This window comes from Sus scrofa, chromosome 6 (assembly GCF_054392235.1).
Source record: "Sus scrofa isolate SSC_HxYL_T2T_F1_AM1 chromosome 6, Sscrofa_HxYL_maternal_Yorkshire_Landrace_v2.0, whole genome shotgun sequence".
NCBI lineage: Eukaryota > Metazoa > Chordata > Mammalia > Artiodactyla > Suidae > Sus > Sus scrofa.
The window spans coordinates 104,044,843-104,064,209 of record NC_139388.1 but is presented as its reverse complement, the minus strand read 5'-3'; the positions used below and the strand labels follow the sequence as shown (position 1 = coordinate 104,064,209).

Genomic DNA, 19,367 nt, shown 5'->3' with positions numbered 1-19,367 from the left:
TGAAAGAGCGCCCTGATTAGGGCCGTTCTTTAGGAAGATGAGCATGGCTGGAGCGTGTGAGAGACTGAGTGGCATGGCTCCTTGGGAACCAAGTGCAAAAGTCCAAAGAGAAATCAACCAGATCCATGGCAGTGGGAATGGAAGAGAGAGGAGGAAAGGATAGCATTGGGGGGATTTTTCAGAGATTAGGCAGGGAGGTAAACAGACTACTGTCTGGTGATTCTTCTTCAACCCAAGGACAGAGTGAGTAAACCTCCCATGTCATATACCTCCTCGCTCTGTGCTGAGGTCGGAATGTCCTTGCTGTACAACCAAATCCCCTTGCTTGCTCTGGATTCTGTCGAGCATGTGCTCCATTCTGGGCACGAAGGCTCCTGAGAGGGAGAAAGAGGCAACTTTTCTCTGCAAAACATGGACTCCTGGTCTTGTTTAAGCCCATGCATTCACTCACATTCCATCAGTACACACAGACCGCACGTGATCCCCATTCTCTCTATAGATGCTCCCTCTGTGTTGGAAGACACTCACTCAGGAAAGACTTACCAAGTGACCACCACGCTAAAGACACTGGGTCAATGCCTGCAAGTCAGCAGTGGGTGAGAGATAGTCCTTCTCTTGGAAAGCACCAGGCAGGCCAGAGCCACAGCGCCTGCTGGCCTCTCCCAGGCGAGATAAATGCCCTTTTTGCCCTTTTTCATAGCCCTTCCCTCACACCCGATCATTTCTGTTTCTTTCCTTTAATTCCCTCTTGGCCATGACCAGCACCATGAACTGAAATGATCACATGCTCGCCCCTTCTCCCGTACAGTTCAGTCATGTGGACAGGCCTTTGTCTCCTGCACTTAGGCCTGGAAGGTCTTTTCTTATTATTTTATTGAAATATAGTTCATGTACAATGTTGTGTTAATTGCTGCTGGGCTCAGTGGATTAAGAACCCGACTCGTATCCATGAGGATGTGGGTTTGTTCCCTGGCCTTGCTCAGTGGGTTAAGGATCCAGCATTGCTGCAAGCTGCGGAATAGGTCACAGATGTGGCTCAGATCTAGCATTGCTATGGCTGTAGCATAGGCCTCAGCTGCAGCTCCGATGCAATCCCTAGCCTGGGAGCTTCCATATGCCCAAGGTGTGACCATAAAAAGAAAAAAGAAATTTCTTCTGTACAGCTAAGTGACTCACTTATACATGCATATCCTTTCATAGTCTTTTCCGTCATGGTTTATCACAGGAAATTGCATAGACTTCCCTGTGCTATATGGTAAAACCTTATTGTTTATCCATTCCTATATAAACTCGTTTCCATCTGCTAAGGCCAAACTCCCAGTCCTTCCCTCCTCCAGGCCTGGAAAGTCCTTAATCCTCATCTATTTATCGTATTTTTTTAGAGAATTTTAATTTCCTTTTTGCATGGCTCTGCACTTCAGCGTGTTTTCATTCTTTTGTGAGGCTCACCACTTTACAATGGCTCAAGATGATTTACGATTGAGTCTTGTCTTCCAAAATGTCAGTGTGTGGAAGTTCTGTGTTTCTGGGGAAAGCCGTGATGCAGTGAAACAAGAGTGGGCTTCGGGGAATTCCCTTGTGGTGCAGCAGGCTCAGGATCTGGCACTGTCACTGCAGTGGCTCAGAGTCTCTGCCGTGGTGCATGTTTGATCCCTGGCCCAGGAGCTTCCACATGCTGTGGGTGTGGCAAAAAAAAAAGAATAGGCTTCAGGGTTGCACCTGGATCCAGAGCGTAGGCCCCGGCCCCCAGCCCCACACTCACCTCCCTTCTCACTGATTTGAGACAAGGTCCTTATATCCCGACTGCTTCTGCTGCCTCAGTTGCCTTATGGCATGACATTAATTACACCTCACGATGTGATATTAAATAAAAGTTATGTAAGATACCTTGCACATGAAGTAGGACTTCAGGAAGATCAGCCTTCTTCCTTCCCTAATTTAGTAGCACCCGGGCAATGGGTCAGCATCCTTTCAATTCCCCTACAATTAAGACTACTTTCCGGAGTCCCCATTGTGGCGCAACGGAAACGCATCCGACTAGGAACCCTAGGAACCATGAGGTTGCGGGTTCAATCCCTGGCCTTGCTCAGTGGGTTAAGGATCTGGTGTTGCCATGAGCTGTGGTGTAGGTCACAGACGCAGCTCGGATCCAGCGTGGCTGTGGCTGTGGCACAGGCTGGCAACTGTAGCACTGATTCGACCAGCCTAGCCTGGGAACCTCCATATGCTGCGGGTGCAGTACTAAAAAAAAAGAGCAAAAAAAAAAAAAAGAAAAGAAAAAGACTACTTTCCCATCTTTACTAACTGTAGCTAATAAAACTAGGGTTTGATTTCACCAGATTTGCCTCTTAATTGTGTCCAAGGATTTTTTTTAACTAGCCCAGTGAAGGACATGGGCTAACTGATAAAGTGAGATATCCATACATCAAGAGGTATTTTAAAAACAACAACCCACTTCAGTATTTTTCCCACGTTGCCCTAGTCTGTGAAAACCTCCCTCGCAGATATTTAGGACCAGTGGTCCTCTGATGGATTTTTCCTCACGTGGGGTAGGGAACATGCAGATTCCTGGGTCCCACCGCAGACCTTCCATGATGCCCCCTGCATGTTTTCAAAGCTCCCTAAATAATTCTTAAGTTTTCTGTAAGTAGAGAACCTCTGTTCTAAAATATATTGAACAGGATGACACAATTATGTAAGCTTTCTTTGTTAAATAATGCCATTGTTTAAAGGACAAATTCTGTGTTTAGTAAAGGAGAGCCAGGGGATGATGCTTCTGAGGTCCCCTTTTGTGGGTGTGGCTCATCCGCCCGTGAAAGACACATCACACTTGTGCATGCTTTGCCCAACTCAGTGCATCATTAGAACTTCAGAATACAGATTCTCTTAGGAAGCACAGAGAATTTATAAGGCACACTTAACCTTTTGATAAGAGAGTGAATGACCAGTTTCAAGCAGCAGAAAAAACTGCAAGGGTCCTTTACAGACAGTCCCTGCTTTCTGTAGGAGGCTGTGGGGATTTGTTCTCCCACAAACATGCTCTTTTAAGAGCTAAACTTAAGTACAACCCAAGACACACAAAGTCAGGAAAAAAAATTCAGGGACAGTTGATTTTTATCTTTTTTTCTTTTTCTTTTTCTTTTTTTTTTTTTTTTTTTTTTTTTTGCTATTTAGGGCTACACCCATGGCATATGGAAGTTCCCAGGCTAGGGGTTGAATCAGAGCTACAGCCACTGGCCTTACCACAGCAACTAGGAATCCGATACGCATCTGCAACCCACTGATCAAGGCCAGGGATTGAACCCTCATCCTCATGAATACTAGTTGGGTTCATTCCTCCTGAGTCATGGTGGGAACTCCTGGTTTTTATCTTAACACTTTCAGAGTCAAGGTTCAAACGCACTGTTGGAGAGCCCCACTCTTAACTGATACAGCCTCAGACTCAACCACTCGCATCTCCCTTATTGATTATTCACTTTATAGGAGAGGTGAACAAGTTGATACCTTATTACTGACAAGCTATTCACCCATTTGACTACTTGACCATGACTTGAGAAATGCAAGTGGAAAAAATAAAGGCATTTCATCAGGACAATAATGGCACTAATAACTCTGGGAACTTTTAGTGTCCAGAGTAAGTGATCAGGGTTTGATAGATCATCTTAGCCACAGTGTGTTGGCCCCATCAATAAATGAAAGCAGTGACTGTCATGACATTAGAACAAAAGTAAAAAAGTAGATGAATTTTTTAGAGATGGTATATATCAAACAATCCCGTATCTCAGTTTTATATGAAAAATTATGTTTCTGATCATTACTTGTATGTTGCACACGCTCTGCATGCCCTACAGTGGAAATTAGATACAAAGGAAGAGTTATAAATTCAAAAGCATAATCAGGTTACAAATAATACACAAAGTGTGAATGTAGATTATTCTAGGGGTAGTGATTGACTTTGCATCCCCAGAAAGAAAAGCAATGATGTGTAATTTAAATGAAAAATCTTGGAGCTGTTTCCTGATTATATGTAACGTTAAGGTACAGCTGGAAAAACCAAACACAGGCTGCAAGGAATGCTAATTTTCTGAGCAACAAGACGTGAACAAACCGTCAGGCAATAGTCTTTAAGGCCAGGCTGTTGCTATTTTTAAGAAAAAGAAAAGCCCTCTGCAAAAGGTGAAAAAAAATGAAAATTAATTGAAATAGATTCTCTATTCCATAAAGTCATAAAGATGCTAGTACAAAGCAGCTGAGGTTTTCTCGGTGGACATTTGTGTGTATCTTTGGGGACCAGTGCTCTTTGAAACATACTCGGAGAAACAATATTCGTACATGTTTCCATTTTATTTTCTCCTTGTATTTTTTTGTCATGAGTTTTCTCAGCCGCTTCAGTTTCCATTTTCAGCAGTTCCCATGGTTGCTGTCTGTGGCTTTTTATCTCTCTTCCCCACCCCACCCAAATACCAGGGGTGGAACTTTGGTATTAGTTTCCGCATGTTGTGTGAATGAAGCATTTTGTTACCTGAATTCAACTCAGACTCTGAAAGCAAACCTTGTGTGTGCCCCCAACAGGACACCTGCCATGTATTTCCATGAGTGGCACCAGCATCCACCAGTGCCTGGCACTCGGAGACCTGAGGGTGTGTGTGTGTGGTCAGCGGGGTGCCTTCTGAGAGTCCCTTTTGTCCCTTCAGTTCTGATCAGCCCCTTGGACCAGACCTTGGTGGGCCCCACTCTGATCTCCCAGATAAGCCCGAAGCCCACCCAACCCTCACATCTTTCCATCACCATCTGCCTCAACGAGATTGTTGGGATTCATCTTATGAGGCCCTTTTCCTCAAGAAGCCCTGGTGTCCTGCTTCCCCTGGACCTTCATCCCTCACCCCCTCTCTGGATCTCTTCCTGTCCCTCAAGGTCATTGGTCCAGCAGTCATCTCCTTTCCTCCCCCCATCATCAGCTTTTTTCTCTCTGGGGGCACATAAGCATTGCCATTCAAAATGCTGCCGTTATTTCTCCCATCTTAACCGTAAGAGCTCCCCTTGGTCCCCTGGCTCCTCCATGGTGATGCTCACTCTCTGTCTGTATCACTGACGTCCTCCTGTGTGCTGATTTCCCTCCTCCCTCCATCCGCTGCTCCTTTTCATCTAATATCACCAGTCCCTCCATGTGACACACCCTCTCTGTTCCTCTCCCAAGCGCCCTTCTGCAGCCTCGGGGCTTTAAATATCACCTTTTTGCTGGCAACCCCCAAATGTCTGCCCCAAGTCGAGGTCTTGCCCCATCTTTCCAGTCCCTCATGCCAGACACGTGGGTGTTGTAACAGGGCACGCTGCATCCAGTTCATGGGCAAATGCTGATGGTTGGACCGTCAGGATATATTTCAGGTGTGACCTTGTCTTGCCACCTGCATTGCTACCATCTTCTTCCAGACCATCCTAATCGCTTGTGTGGATTATTGCAGACGCTTCCTGACTGATGTACTGATTTTCACTGCTGACCCCTGACAGTCTCTCCAAAGCACTGCTGCCAGTGAGTTCCTGTTAAAGCCTAAGCTGGGTCATGTCACTCCACCACTCCTAATCCCCCATGGCTCCCACCTCGAGCAGAGAAAAAACAAAGTCCTTGCAGCATCTGTTGATGTGCCCCCAACTCTGACACTGTGTCCCCACGTAGCCGCTCCAGTCACACCTCCGTATTTCAGGCTCATCTTGCAGCTCGAAACTCATTCTTCCCACTGCTCCTCCCTGGGTGTCAGTGTAACTCACCCCCTCCATCTGTCAGGCCTCTGCTCACGTGTTGTTTCTCAATAACTCTGCTCTGATCCCCGCCTCTGAGCTCAGCGGCAGCCGCCCTGCCATCCCCACCCTGTTCCGGGTCTTTCTCTTTGGCACTAACACCGATTGGCATCCTGCGTGGTACCCTTCGTCTCTGTGTCAATGTCCCACCAGGAGGTAACTTCCAGGCTTTGGGTCACCACGTGCTCTCTGCCGAGTGCCTCACTGGATACTCCATCAGTGCTGAGTAAATGAGGAGTGTGGCCGAATCCCCCACATGCAAGGACAGCCATCACCAGTCACCATGCAGAGGGTCTGCACAGTCATGCCCCGGCCCCTCCCTCTAGAAAGCCCTCCTGTTTTCTCAGGAGCTACAGTCCTGGAGCTGTGGGCTCAGCTGCCCCAGGCAGCGGGGACACCTCCATATCCTGCCAGGCTGGCACCCGGGGATCTTCTGGGGAAATTTATGCAGCCAGGTCAGCAGACCCTGGAGCCAGTTGGAGGATGTGTGGTTCTCAGCCTGGGGAGCTGCTGTTATTGAATTTAACATCCAGCACTGGCCAGGATGGGCTGTTTTCTGCCAAGTTGAAAACCAAACATGGCATTGAAAAATCGTTCCCTTGCTTTTGAGATTTTTCACATTAGACGTTATATCTGAAACCTCAAATGATGCAGGTTCCCTGGAATACCACCTTTTTTAAAAAAAAATGTTTTCTTGGTTATTAAAATAAAACAAAACGCCCAGAGCTGTCACGCGGAAACAGCAGCGTGGGCATCTGTGAATATGGTGCTCACCCTCCAGCCCCTGAAATATTTAGCCTGTTCATCATTTTAATGAATATGTTCAAGCCTAGATAAAGTCACTGTTAAATACATATGTTTGAACTTATTCTCTTTAAAATGAGCTAAATTTGCAGTAAACTCAAAGCAGAGGGCACAATAGAAGAGGAAAAAATGCCTTTCTATAAAGAATTAGAATTTATACCCCCCAAAAGAATTAAAATTTATACCATTAGAAACCTGGCAAGAAAATAACAAGACAGAGGGGAAAATATTATAAAAACAACTCTTTTGCCAAGCAGTTTGTAAATTACACTGTTACATTTACAGCTTTGGGTAAGGAAAACATTTTTTAAAAAACTATCCGTTGCAACCACATTCTGTCACAAAATATTCTCTGAGGCTGACTGACAGCCCACAGCCACAGGTTACCAAAGAAACAGAAGCGAAGAGAAGAATACAGAGAGGTGTCCGTGTCAGACGGAGTAGGGGGGCAGAGCACGTGGGGAAAGGCAGGGACGGGAACATTTGGAGCCAGAGTGACTCTGCAGTGAACAACCCACCTCCACAAGGCGATCCAGGCTTGGGACTTATTTCAGCTCCAGTTGTGTCTGGGTGGAGGCTTCCCCAGAGTCATCCTTAGCTCAGACACCTGAATCAGCCCCTTCAGCCAGGCAGCACCGCCATGACCTGGTGGCCGTGCCATTTCAGGCAACAGGAGGGTCCCTTCTAGATGTGCAGGGCTGCCCTCCTGGCCTTTTTGAGCTGCTCTCCCATTTTGCATGATTGCCACCATGATCCCCTTGCAACTATGTCCTGCAGAAACAGAACATTTCATTTTCCTGACCTGCAATGTGAAATGAGGTAAAAGTCAGTGCAAAAGAATGATCATACTGAGCTTACACCGGCCGCATTGCAATGTGTTCCCCTGCTTCCTGCAGGGAATGAAGGGCTACAGGGCTGATCTGTCTCAAAGATGTGTAGGGTCACTCCCCAGTTCTCCCAGAGCTTAGGGAAAGGGCTAAAGCAAAGCATAACTAGCTATGGAGTTCCTGTTGTAGCTCAGTGGGTTTAGAACGTAGTGTCTGTGAGGATGCAGGTTCAAACCCTGGCCTTGCCCGGTGGGTCAAGGATCCGCAATTGCTATAAGCTGGGGTGTAGGTTGCAGACACAGTTCAGATCCCACGTTGCTGTGCCTGTGGCATAGGCTTCCATATGCCACAGGTGCAGTCCTAAAAAAGAAAAGAAAAAAAAAAAAAAAAAAACTAGTCGTTCATTTAACAGAGTCAAATGTGAGACCATTTACAGCACAAGCTCTTCTCTCATGGAGTATTTACAATGTATGAGTTGAAGCTGTGTAATTTTATATATTTAAATTTTTAAGCTAAATCAAGTTTTTCTAGATAATTTCTTTCCCAGGCGCTGTATTTGCTGGCATAATTTAGTTACAGAAAACTTAAAGAATCGCTTACTTAGAAAATATATTTGGAGAACTTGCCATCTCTACCTAGTAAGATAAACAGAATGGTTCCCGGTGGGCCAGCATTTGGGAGAATAAAACCAATCTGAATTTATTTCTTTATGTTTTTTAAATTAGATTTAAAAAATTGAAAATGAAAACCTTGAGACATTTTTTTCAATTTTGTGTATTTGAAATGTTATTTTATATAGATTGTTTTTTTAACCTTTTATTCCTCTTTTATACGTTTTTATCCTGAAGTTTTTCTTAGTAGTTTATTTAAAGCCTCAGTGTCCTCCAAAATGCGGCACTTGGTTGCATGGTCCACTAGCATGTAGCTGTAACCCTTCAGAGGTAATTACAGTAAAAAGCAGGAAATGTTAATATTTTCAAGATTTATCTGAATGACTGTTTGAGGGATAGTCTTTCAAATATAAGAGCAGGCTATCCCCCTGAAGTGGCCAGAAATTTAAAAACGGCCTAGAAATTTAAAAATGAATACCCATAAGGGTTTGCATTTAGTTAAGTTGTGATGTTCACTGCTCTCGCTGCGACTGTCACTTGGATGGGAAAGTGGGACCTTGGATGACGCACCTTCCATCTCCCGCCTCATGTTTCTCCCCTGCCCTCCACCCACGTGGCCTGTCTCGTGGCCGTGGCTGTGTTCAGGATGCAGAGTTCATATCGAATCTTAATATGAATAACTTTTGAAAGAAACGTTGATGTGCTCCCAATGGAAACGGGGAAAGTTATAGCTCATCACTGTCTGCTTCTCTGGGCTCATTGCCCTTAGACTAAGCCCGGCCTGATGTGCACAGGACCCAGTGAAGGTTATGTTTTTCAAGAATCAGGTGACACTTGAATGGCAAGCTCAGTGGAAGGGCAGAAAGGGCTGGTACCAATAGTTGGTGGTAACTACATTTTTATCCAAAAAAAAAAAAAAAGAAGTTTGAACAGAAAGTTCCTACTTCCCAAATGACCTGTGTTCCCAGTTGGGGGGGTGGGGGGTTGTTGATGGCGCAGGTGCCAAGCACTGTCATGTTCTGATTAAAGAGGGAGAAGCCCTTACGAAAACCCATTCTGATTAGTGGCTTGAGCGTTACATTCCTCATCGTTTTCATCCTGAACTCATTTAGCAGAAGAAATGGATATTTCATCGTAGACTTGACATTCCATCACATTATGCCGTAAACAGGACAAGACAGGGTTTGGGAAATGGGGAAGCTGGAAGCTAAGACAGTGGCCACTGGAAGGCCCTGGTTATCTCACTTAAACAGATATGAAATGTGGGTGCCAGCGGTGTGATCATCAGCCACTTCCTACTTTGTGAATAAATTGCTTAGAAGGAGCCTTTTGCCTACCAGATGTGACCTAGATTTGGATTTTTTCAAAGGCGGGGGAAAAATCTCTATTGTGTTAAAAAACAATTGCTGGTAAAACGCATGGTAAATGAGCTTATCTCCCTTCTCCAGGTGTTTGGGCTAATATGTTATGGAATTACTGCTTCATTTATGAAAAATAATTGGGAGAAATGTTCCAGCAAATCAAATTTGGATAAAGGCCTCCTATGTCTATTGTGCGGTTAGCAAGTTTTTAAAAGGCAGAAAGAGCGGGGAGCCGATAGAGATAATAAAAATATGAAAACACTGTGTTTGAGAAGAGTCTCTTATAAAAGGGTCAGGCGTGGGTGTGCTCTCCAGCTTGTGTTGTGGTTTTCGTAAAATATGGAAGAACAATGTGAGCAATTACATTCCTTTCAGTGCCTGTGAAAGCTGTTGAAAAAAAATCAAAGCTCGTCTGTCTGCTGGCTCTGATAAGTCTTATGACTCTGTTAAATGCAGCAAACTTCTTAAAAGGTAACGTCTGTATTCTCTCTCACCCACCGTGTCTCCTCTCTCATGTCTCTCGCCTCCAGGAGCTGCCACTCCAAAGCCAGTCCCAGAGCCCGAGAAACAGACGGACCACACAGTGAAGATCGCGGGAGTCATTGCGGGCATCTTGCTGTTCGTGATTATATTTCTCGGGGTCGTGTTGGTCATGAAGAAAAGGTGAGCGCCTGGCTGTTGCCACAGGTGTGCTTCTCTCCCATGGTTTGCAAGCAGGTGTCCAGCATGGGGAAATATCCAGTTACTCAATTGGCTTTGATGTCCAAGACACGTCTGTGGCTCTCATTGTTCCTATGTTGCGTCGTGTAACGTTCAAGGCTCTGTGACAACACTAAGGGTACATGGCTGTGATTGGGTGTAAATATTCAGAGCTTCTCGTGCCAGGTTAACCTCAGAATCATGGGTCTTCCCGCAGTCTGATCCACAAAGCTCAGCAGAACCAGTAAAATTGTTTGTTCACCAGGAAATGTTTAGTATCTATACACACTCAACCTTGAGGACTCCAGAAAGCAGACTTTTCCTTCTCATGACAGTAAAGATAACGATGATGACAGAATGGATTGGGCCTATGGTACGTGCCGACACCAGGTTAGGGGGTTAAACAGCACAACATCCCCTGGGAAAGAGACTCAGAAAGCAGCCTGACAGAGATACAGGACATGGACCCATAAGGCCAAGAATTAGGGCACGTTGCCTACTGTATGGTTGCCCTGTCCAGCCAGGGGTGGGCGGGGGAGAAGAACAGATATGGCCATAAGAGGCAGTCCTTGCCTCCTAAACTTCAAAGTTGACAGTGTCTTTTGTCTTGTGGAAATGAGTGCAAACTTACTTAGTAATACAGTGTTTAATTTATATGAAATTATCAACATAAAAATATAGATGATAAGAAACAATAAGATAAAATTTCCCTTTTATGTAGTTTTAAAATAATTATAAATAGGAGATCCCGTCGTGGCTCAGTGGTTAACGAATCTGACTAGGAACCATGAGGTTGCGGGTTCGATCCCTGGCCTTACTCAGTGGGTTAAGGATCTGGCGTTGTCGTGAGCTGTGGTGTAAGTTGCAGATGCGGCTCAGATCCTGCGTGGCTATGGCTGTGGTGTAGGCCGGTGGCTACAGCTCCGATTCGACCCCTAGCCTGGGAACCTCCATATGCCGCTGGAACAGCCCAAGAAAATAGCAAAAAGACAAAAAAAATAATAATAATAATTATTATTATAAATAAGTTCATTTGTGTTCTTTTCTAAAAAAGGATACAAATGAACTTATTTACAAGACAGAAATAGACTCACGGAGGTAGAAAACAAGGGGGGAAGGGGGGTGGATAAATTAGGAGTTTGGGATTAACAAATACATACTATTACATATAAAATAGATAAGCAACAAAGACCTATTTATAACACAGGGAACTATATTCAATATCCTGTAATAAAACCATAATGAGAAAATATGAAAAACAATATATATATTTGTATTAACTGAATCACTTTGCTATACAGCTGAAACTAACACAACACTGTAAATCAACTGTGCTTCCGTTTGTTTGTTTTTTTAATTCTTTAAAGCAGTTGTGGAGTGTGAGTGAGATCATGGGCGGTCGGAGGTGAGGATGGAGGGGCTGATGAAGAAGGAAGGTCTTGAAAGTCTTGTCTGGTCATCCGGTGCGGCTAGATCTGGTCTTAAAACTCACTGGGGCCCTTTAAGTGGGTCGTACCGTGATGCACTTTTTCTGTTAGAAAGATCCCTCTGATGTTAGGGTTGAGCATAACAAAGAGAGAAAAAGGCTCACGGGAAGAAGACCAGCACCTCTAGAAATCCTAGGAGGTGCATCTTAATAGCCATTTGGAGGCAGAATCTGAGGGAGATGGAGCAGTAGAGAAGGAACCTACTCGCTGCCATGGGCAGTTAGTGCAGGCATCACCATTCCCCACAAGTGGGACATACCGGAGGCAGAGGGTGGGGGATGGGAGGTTCAGCTTTGCCCCTCTTAAGTCCACTTTTCCAGTAACATGGAGTGGCACTGTCCGCTGGGCAGTCGGAGATGCTGCGTGGGCCAGGAAGAGTACTTTCCACAGTCAAAGCCAGCTGCGTATGCTCGGCTAAGGCCAGGGGCTTGGACAAGGTCATTCCAAGCTACTGTAGAGTCAGAAGAAGGAAGTCAAGGATGACAGTAAAACCTGGGGTCACAGCGGTATTTAAGGGTGAGTTACTATCCAGACACATACACATGCAGATACATCTTTTGTTGCTTTTCCCTCCGTGTTATGTTTACTGGTCTGGTTAGGCTCCAGGAAAAACTGTTGTTCTGTCCCAGCTGCACACCTCCCTTCATGGTCCCCACTACTTTAACCCTTCCTCCTGCTGTCACCCATCCTTTCTTTCTCTTTGCTCACAAATTGTTGCATTTCTCCCCATTTTTTAAAATCTTTTTTTTTTTTTCGTGTGTTGAGAACTTTTAAGATCTGTTCTCTTAGTAACTTTCAAATACATAGCACAATAGTGTTATGTACATATAGCATCATTAATGGAGGGGTTTTTTTTTTCTTTTTTTTTTTTCTTTTTTTTTTTTTTTTGGTGTTTTTGCCTTTTCTAGGGCCGATCCCACGGCATATGGAGGTTTCCAGGCTAGGGGTCTAATCGCATATGGAGGTTTCCAGGCTAGGGGTCTAATCGGAGCTGCAGCCACTGGCCTACACCAGAGCCACAGCAACGCGGGATCCGAGCCGTGTCTGTGACCTACACCACAGCTCACGGCAATGCCAAATCCTTAACCCACTAAGCAAGGCCAAGGATCGAACCTGCAGCTTCATGGTTCCTAGTCGGATTCGTTAACCACTGCGCCATGACGGGAACTCCTTTAATGGAGTGTTTTTAACTCTGGTCACTGCCCTGTACCTTCCATCCCTTCTCTTACTCCTCCATTACCTCTCATACACCTTCTCCTGAATGTTCGTTACCCCCACCCCACCTCGATGTGTCTGTAGAAAGATTCTTGGAGACCAGTGGTTTGTACTTTTTTAAAAAAATATGATCCAGTATAAATTCTAAGCAGCCCTAGGCCCTTGCATGCCTGGATGGTCAAACAAAACATTTCAGAGAGTTGATTTCAAGTTGTGGGAATGTGCTGGATTTTTGTGTCCTCTTGTGAGGTCTCTGTGAGGAATAGCCTGAAACGACCAATCCAGTTGCCCTTGTGACCTTAGCTAAATGTTAATTCATCCTCCACGGGTCTATTTCTGCTGGATTAATTCATTATTCTACCTTGGACTCTCAGGCGGTCATGGAGGTTATGTTATAAATTATGCATTTGAAGAAATTGCCTATGGTAACATACGGCCTTGATACAACTTTAGACTAAATACCAATAACTCATATCAAATTTAGATGATTATTTACTATATAATCTTAAAAGGGTTGTTTCCACAGCATGTGCCACTTTTGTATTTGCTTCTTCTGAAATATAGAACATGCTCCTATAAGGCAAATTTGCTAGTATACTCTACCTATAAGTACAAAACTTGTAAGATTTTGACCTGAACAGTCATGTGATACAAACTGTCATATTTAATAGAAGTTCCAAAAAATTATAATCGTTCAGAGTTTTCCCCCCAAATTTGAGTCTGAACTTTAAAAGCTATATTTTTAAACAGAATGGTTAAAACATGATCGTTACCATGAATAAGTGGCTGGAGAGTTATTGATCTGTAACAAGCCACAGTGTTTGCTTTGAAGAACACTGAATTTAGATTTGGAATTCCTACATCCGTATTTTAACTAACTTGGTGATTCTGAACTTCTCTGGGCCTTCATTCCAGCATCTGTAGTTGAACGAATTGCACTGGAGATTTTCTATTATGTGGCAGCCGAGGGCGATGCTGTTAGACAGTTGCCATCCTGTAAGTGCTGTGGGGGCTCCTTCCTGTATCGTATGCTGTGAATGTGCCTGTAGCTCCTCCAAGCCTCCTTTGTTTGGTGGATTCAGGTCTGAAGGTGTGATTGGTGAGGGGTCACACAGGAGACCCTCAGTTACAAGGGGAGCAATGCGGAAATGAGATGAGGGAGGGAGAACGTGGGCAGCAAAGACCTGGGTTTCAGTGTGACATGAGGCAAGTTGCTGGCTTGAGCCTGTGCTAATCAAACTGGGAGGTCCACTCCTGCAGAGGGCGTGGAAGGAGCTGGTTAGCCTCTTATACCCTCGGTGATGCCAAGTGACCAGTGCCAGCACGTGCCCTTGGCCATAAAGACATACTGGGCCCACCAGAAAGTGTGTGTGAAGCAAATGCATCAGTATCTCCAGAGATACAGCTGGAGGTCTGTCCTGACAGGGGAACATCAGGAATGAGCTCTGGGGGGAGGGGAAACAGCAAAAGAGGAAATGCCTCCCTCCTTTCACAGGGAGGCATTGCCAGTTACCAGCTTTGATAAGGTCATATTGGCTTCTGAAGCCCAACTTCCTCTAAAAATTAGCTGCTGAAGGTAGGCCTCGGATAGAACATGTAAAATCTGCTCAAGTCCCACAAACTCATGGAATTTACACATGGAATTCACATCTACGCCATAGTGACTAAAAACTGAGATGACCTTCAGTTTTATTTGGCTATGATGTTTTACAAACCTACCACCAATTAGATTAGTTGTTACCTGTTTATGAATAGTAATCCATTCAAGCCTTGCCTGGACCAAGTATCATATGAAACCTGCTTTTCTTTAATGAAACTTTAATATGTATTTTTATTTTATTCTTTAAGCAAAGCAATTTCTTAGTATTGTCCCCTTCCCAGAAGTATGTGTTCTTTCGAGGGTGCAGTGTTCAGATGCAGAAAATGTTAAGAAAGGGTGTGAGATGCATTATCTATCAAATAAAAGTTTTATGCAGAGCCATGTGACAACACACTCTCAAAATTAATAGAAAATAAGGTAAGACATGTTTAGTTTTTATCACGTTTCATCCATGTGTAATTAAATGTATTTGTAGAAATGAAAATGCCTACATTTTCTACATTTTTCTTAAGGAATAATTTATCTCAATAATACATTTGACAGAATTTAATATACAAGTACCATCAGTTTTACCCTGATTAATTATATTTACCATTGTTTCTAAAACTGCTGTAGATCTTATAGAAATTTGAGAACATTTGCATCAATTATAGTAATACTCCTGTCCTGGCCATTGAGGTCAATAGAAATTCCAAGAAGCTGTGGCTGAATTAAAATCATTAGAGAGATATGCGTTCTTGATCAAAATAGCAAATGTTAGCTATTCTGCTACACAGACACCTATTGTAGGTAAATAGGACTATTTTAATACTGGAGCACTGTACCTCCATCTCTTTCCATAACACATCTTAACAGAGCTACATTTTGCAAATGCAGCCTATGTCATTAAATATTTAGCACCTTTGTATTCTATTTAAACAATATTGGTAGTACCAAGAAAAAATCAATCAGGAAACTAGGAAGTATATCTGAAAATATCACGAAACAGAAAAGATGGAGAAAATTGGATGGGAGCCCTATTTTCAAAGAGATGCCTGCCCCGTGGGACTGGAGAGTTTGCCATCAGCTATCGCTCTCCCACTGGACGTGTTTACACTTGAGGTAGGAAAATTTTTTCCGCTATAGTTAAGGATGAGTTGCATGTGGGAAATGTCTGAAGTCTGGATGCTTTATTCAAAGTCCTGTTTCAAAACCACATTTTGAGAAACTGCATTAAGTCCTATGTAGATGTTTGTGGTTATTAGAATAGGTGCACTTGATATGTAGCCATATAAATAATAATCAGACACTGAGACTTTCCAACTCCAGCACATGCTTCAGCATACATGAAACAGAATACACGTGTTCACAAATAGGTACCAAAATGCCATCCTAATCTGTCAATTCACTAGTGTCCTTTGGTTTTCAAGGTGATAACCAAATAGGCTCCTGATTCAGAGGTAAATTAAATTGCCCTTTTTAGGGCCTCTTCTAACCTGGACTTCGTATGATTACTCTAAAAGCTCCCTTATTTGCACTATCTCTGGACTCACTCTAATGGTTTATTTAACTATGTTCTGTTAGCGGTTCTTTGGGAGCTCTTCATAAAGAAGATTTTATTTTTAAAAGGAAGGTGGGGAATGTGGGCACCAAATTTTATTTTATAGGAGGAAAGTGTCAGAGAATGATAAGGGGCAGCCCCTGGGCTTTTGAATCTCCCAAACCTGGGGTCACATCCCAGCTGTTCCTTGGTGGCAGCATACATTTAGGTGAGTTCCTTAACCTCTCTAAACTCGGCCTGCACAAGTGAAACATGATGAGGAAGATAATAATGTATCCCTCACAGGGGGAGTGTGAAAATTGAGATAATTCATGGACATAGCTGGTGCTTGGTAAATAATAGCCCAGATATTCAGAAGGTTGCTTAAGGTCACACCCGTCATACGCAGCAGAGGCTGGGCTAAATCCAGGTGTGTCCAAGTGTTACCACCTGCTTGCTTCCCTGGTCACAGCAGTCAAGCTCCAAGGTGCCTCTCGCTCTGTAACCATTAGTTGGAAACACCCAGTAGCCATCAGCTCAGTGCCGTTTACTCTTGCTGGAAGTCTACAAATATTTCAAACTGCCGACATGTCTTAATCTCCTTTTTGAGCTACCATTGGAGAGTAGCTAAATAAGAGCTTTTTCCACTTCCTCCTTTTTAGAAGCATTTTGTAAATCTTTTCAAATATGTGTACTTCCTGGCATTCACTGAGCCATTGGTTTACTTCTGATCATTTCTGATGTACTTCTGGTTTATTCACAGCAGTAAGAATGCTGTGTCCTGGTTTGGCTTAGGGAGTGCAGGAACTTTGTTGGGTTTTATAGTAAGTCTTCAGCAAGCAGCTCCACCCCTTCCACCTCAAACAAACGTCTGGGCGCTGTGGGGTTGGGGGACCCTGGAGACAGCAGCTGACACCAGCTCTGAGGGTGAAGGGCTGTGTGACCCTGACAAGCTTCTGGCTTTGAGTCCCCCAGTTTTCCCATGATAATGCCCTGAGGGCATCATAACAGGTCTTTCCCATGAGTGTTAGAAGAAATTGAGTTATTATCCAATAAATATTAACTACATTATAAATATACATAATATGCTGCTTTGCATGTGAGCGCGGGCTGCATCTTGTGTCAGGTCCACTGCAGACCCTGAAGTCTGTTTCTACCCCCAGAGGCCAGCCAGGACCAGGGACTCTTTGTCCCTTGGGGGAAGTCCAACCCTCCCCCTTGTGGAGCACACACGGGGAGCATTGTGAAGGTGACCAGAAGCACAGCCACCAGGAGTAGGACAGCTCATGGTGCCTGCAGCCTGAGGCCTGGCCTTGGTGGAGATGCTGAAAGTGTGAAGGAAAAGCAGCTTTTGTCAAAACTTCCCCCATGGTCCTCCTCTGCAGAGGCTCCTGCCCCTTCCTGGGGTTTTACTCCCTACAGAGGAGGAAGCCAGGTCCTGGGGCATCACTGCTGCCCCTTTCGGGGACTCCCCGCTAAGCCCCAAGTTCCTCTGGGTGGGCATGGCCTTGGCCCCCGGCACAGATGCTTCGGGTATCAGAACCCGGCAGATGCAGGCCCATGCAGGACTGTGGGTCTGCATCCCAGGATCAGGATAAAGGACAGCTTCACTCTATCCCGTGTCCTTAGTAGCATCGAGCATCACCAGGGGCTCCCGAGCCAGCCTGCCATAGATGCTCTCAGCTCTCCCAGGTCAGCGTCAGCCCCCGGACCGTCTTCATAGTGAACCCTCTGGCTGCGGGACCATGCACAGCCCTGAGCCTGCACATGTAGAGCTGGGCTCTCCCCAACATCTGGGTTCAGCCATCCCGCTGTTTCCCATTTGAGTGCCCACCCCCCCAACCCATAGCTTTCCCACATGGCTCAGTGTACCCTGTACCCATTAGCACAACTATTACAACTTATCCTCTTGGTGTATCTCACGTCTGAGGTCCAGGACTGACAGTACCTACAAGGGGTTGGTGGGGGGGAGTGTGTACTCACCACTGAGACTGACCGTCCTCTGTGGCTGCTGTCCCCAAGGCTGTGTGCTCTGTCCCACCAGGCTCTTCCTGTTCTGTAGAGGGTATGTACCTCACTCACGTTGACATGACCTTGCTTTCTAGTTGATACAGGTGGAAATACCCAGGCCCTGAAAACCAAGGATGTCTTTACTTAGGATGATCGTTTAAACCTGTTGCCTGAGTCAGTGAATCCAGAAATTCTAACTTCATATTATCATTTGTCAATTCTTTCTAGATTTGTTTTGTATTGCTAAGTAGAACAGTAATAAAAGAGTATAGGAAATATATAAATATCATATATAGGGGTTCCCGTCCTGGCTTAGTGGTTAACGAATCTGATTAGCATCCATGAGGCCGCAGGTTCGATCCCTGGCCTTGGTCAGTGGGTTAAGGCTCTGACATTGCTGTGAGCTGTGGTGTCGGTTACAGATGTGGCTCAGATCCTGTGTTGCTGTGGCTGTAGTATAGGCCAGCAGCTAAAGCTCCGATTCGACCCCTAGCCTAGAAACCTCTGTATGCCTCTAGTGCGGCACTAAAAAGCAAAAAGTAAATAAATAAACAAAAGTACATCTTTAAAATAAATAAATAAATATTATGTATAATTTATATAGTATAGTATAGGAAATGTTTACATATATCTTTGTGTGTGTTTGTGTATGTACAGTTTTTTTTTTAAAGTAGGCCAATGCCTAACCTGGCTTCTTTGGGCAAAATTTATGATCCCTCTTCTAGTGTAAATCCAAATTTCTTTTTAACAAAGAAAGGATTTATATCTGGAATCCTTAACATAGGTTCATTTATAGAAAATTACACAGAATTTTTAAAGAAGAGAAGGAGGAACTACTGTGTAAATTAGTAGAGAATGCCATTCTTTGGGCGGGGGGCACCTTTCACCATTACAAGATGCAATACTGTATTAAATAATAGACTAATAGGAAAGGCATGGCATGTTTTTGCCCAGGGTCCTACAGAATATGCCTTTTCAAATGCACAGTGCTTCATTGGATCCACTGGAAGTCATTTTTGTTGTTATTTTCAGATATACCGTGTCCCTCTTGGCACTGCTCTGGTGGAACTAAAGTGAAGCAGTTTTTATGGGGTTTACTGCAACAAGTGAAAATTGACTTATTTATGAAATTCAACATAGTTCTCTTTGTTTGTAAAAACAATAGAAAACAAAACATTGGCAAACATGTAATTCAGGATATCCTATCTAAGAAGGGCCTGTTTTCCCTCCTGCACATGCAGGTGTGAATACAACTTTCAAAAGCTCATTGCGTTCCTGAGATGACTCAGAGCAGCAACAGCCTGATAGCAGAACTCCAGCATGGACCTGGGGGTCAGTGCTTGCCTCACTCACCTCATCCCAGGGCTGAGACTGCTCCCTCTGTGCACTCAGCCTCCTGAATGACTTGGGTACCATCTGTCTCTTCTGTTAGATTACA

The 19,367-nt window shown here is 44.3% G+C and overlaps 1 protein-coding gene across 20 annotated transcripts in view; it reads left to right on the top strand.

The window, feature by feature from the left end:
• PTPRM (protein tyrosine phosphatase receptor type M) overlaps positions 1–19,367 on the top strand; it is a 749,885-nt gene that overhangs the window by 510,697 nt on the left and 219,821 nt on the right. For all 20 annotated transcript variants that reach the window (XM_084964179.1, XM_084964175.1, XM_084964177.1 and 17 more), the window contains one exon: positions 9,930–10,062. In XM_084964179.1, the coding sequence (XP_084820305.1) occupies positions 9,930–10,062 (133 nt within the window). The remainder of the gene's footprint in view (positions 1–9,929; positions 10,063–19,367) is intronic.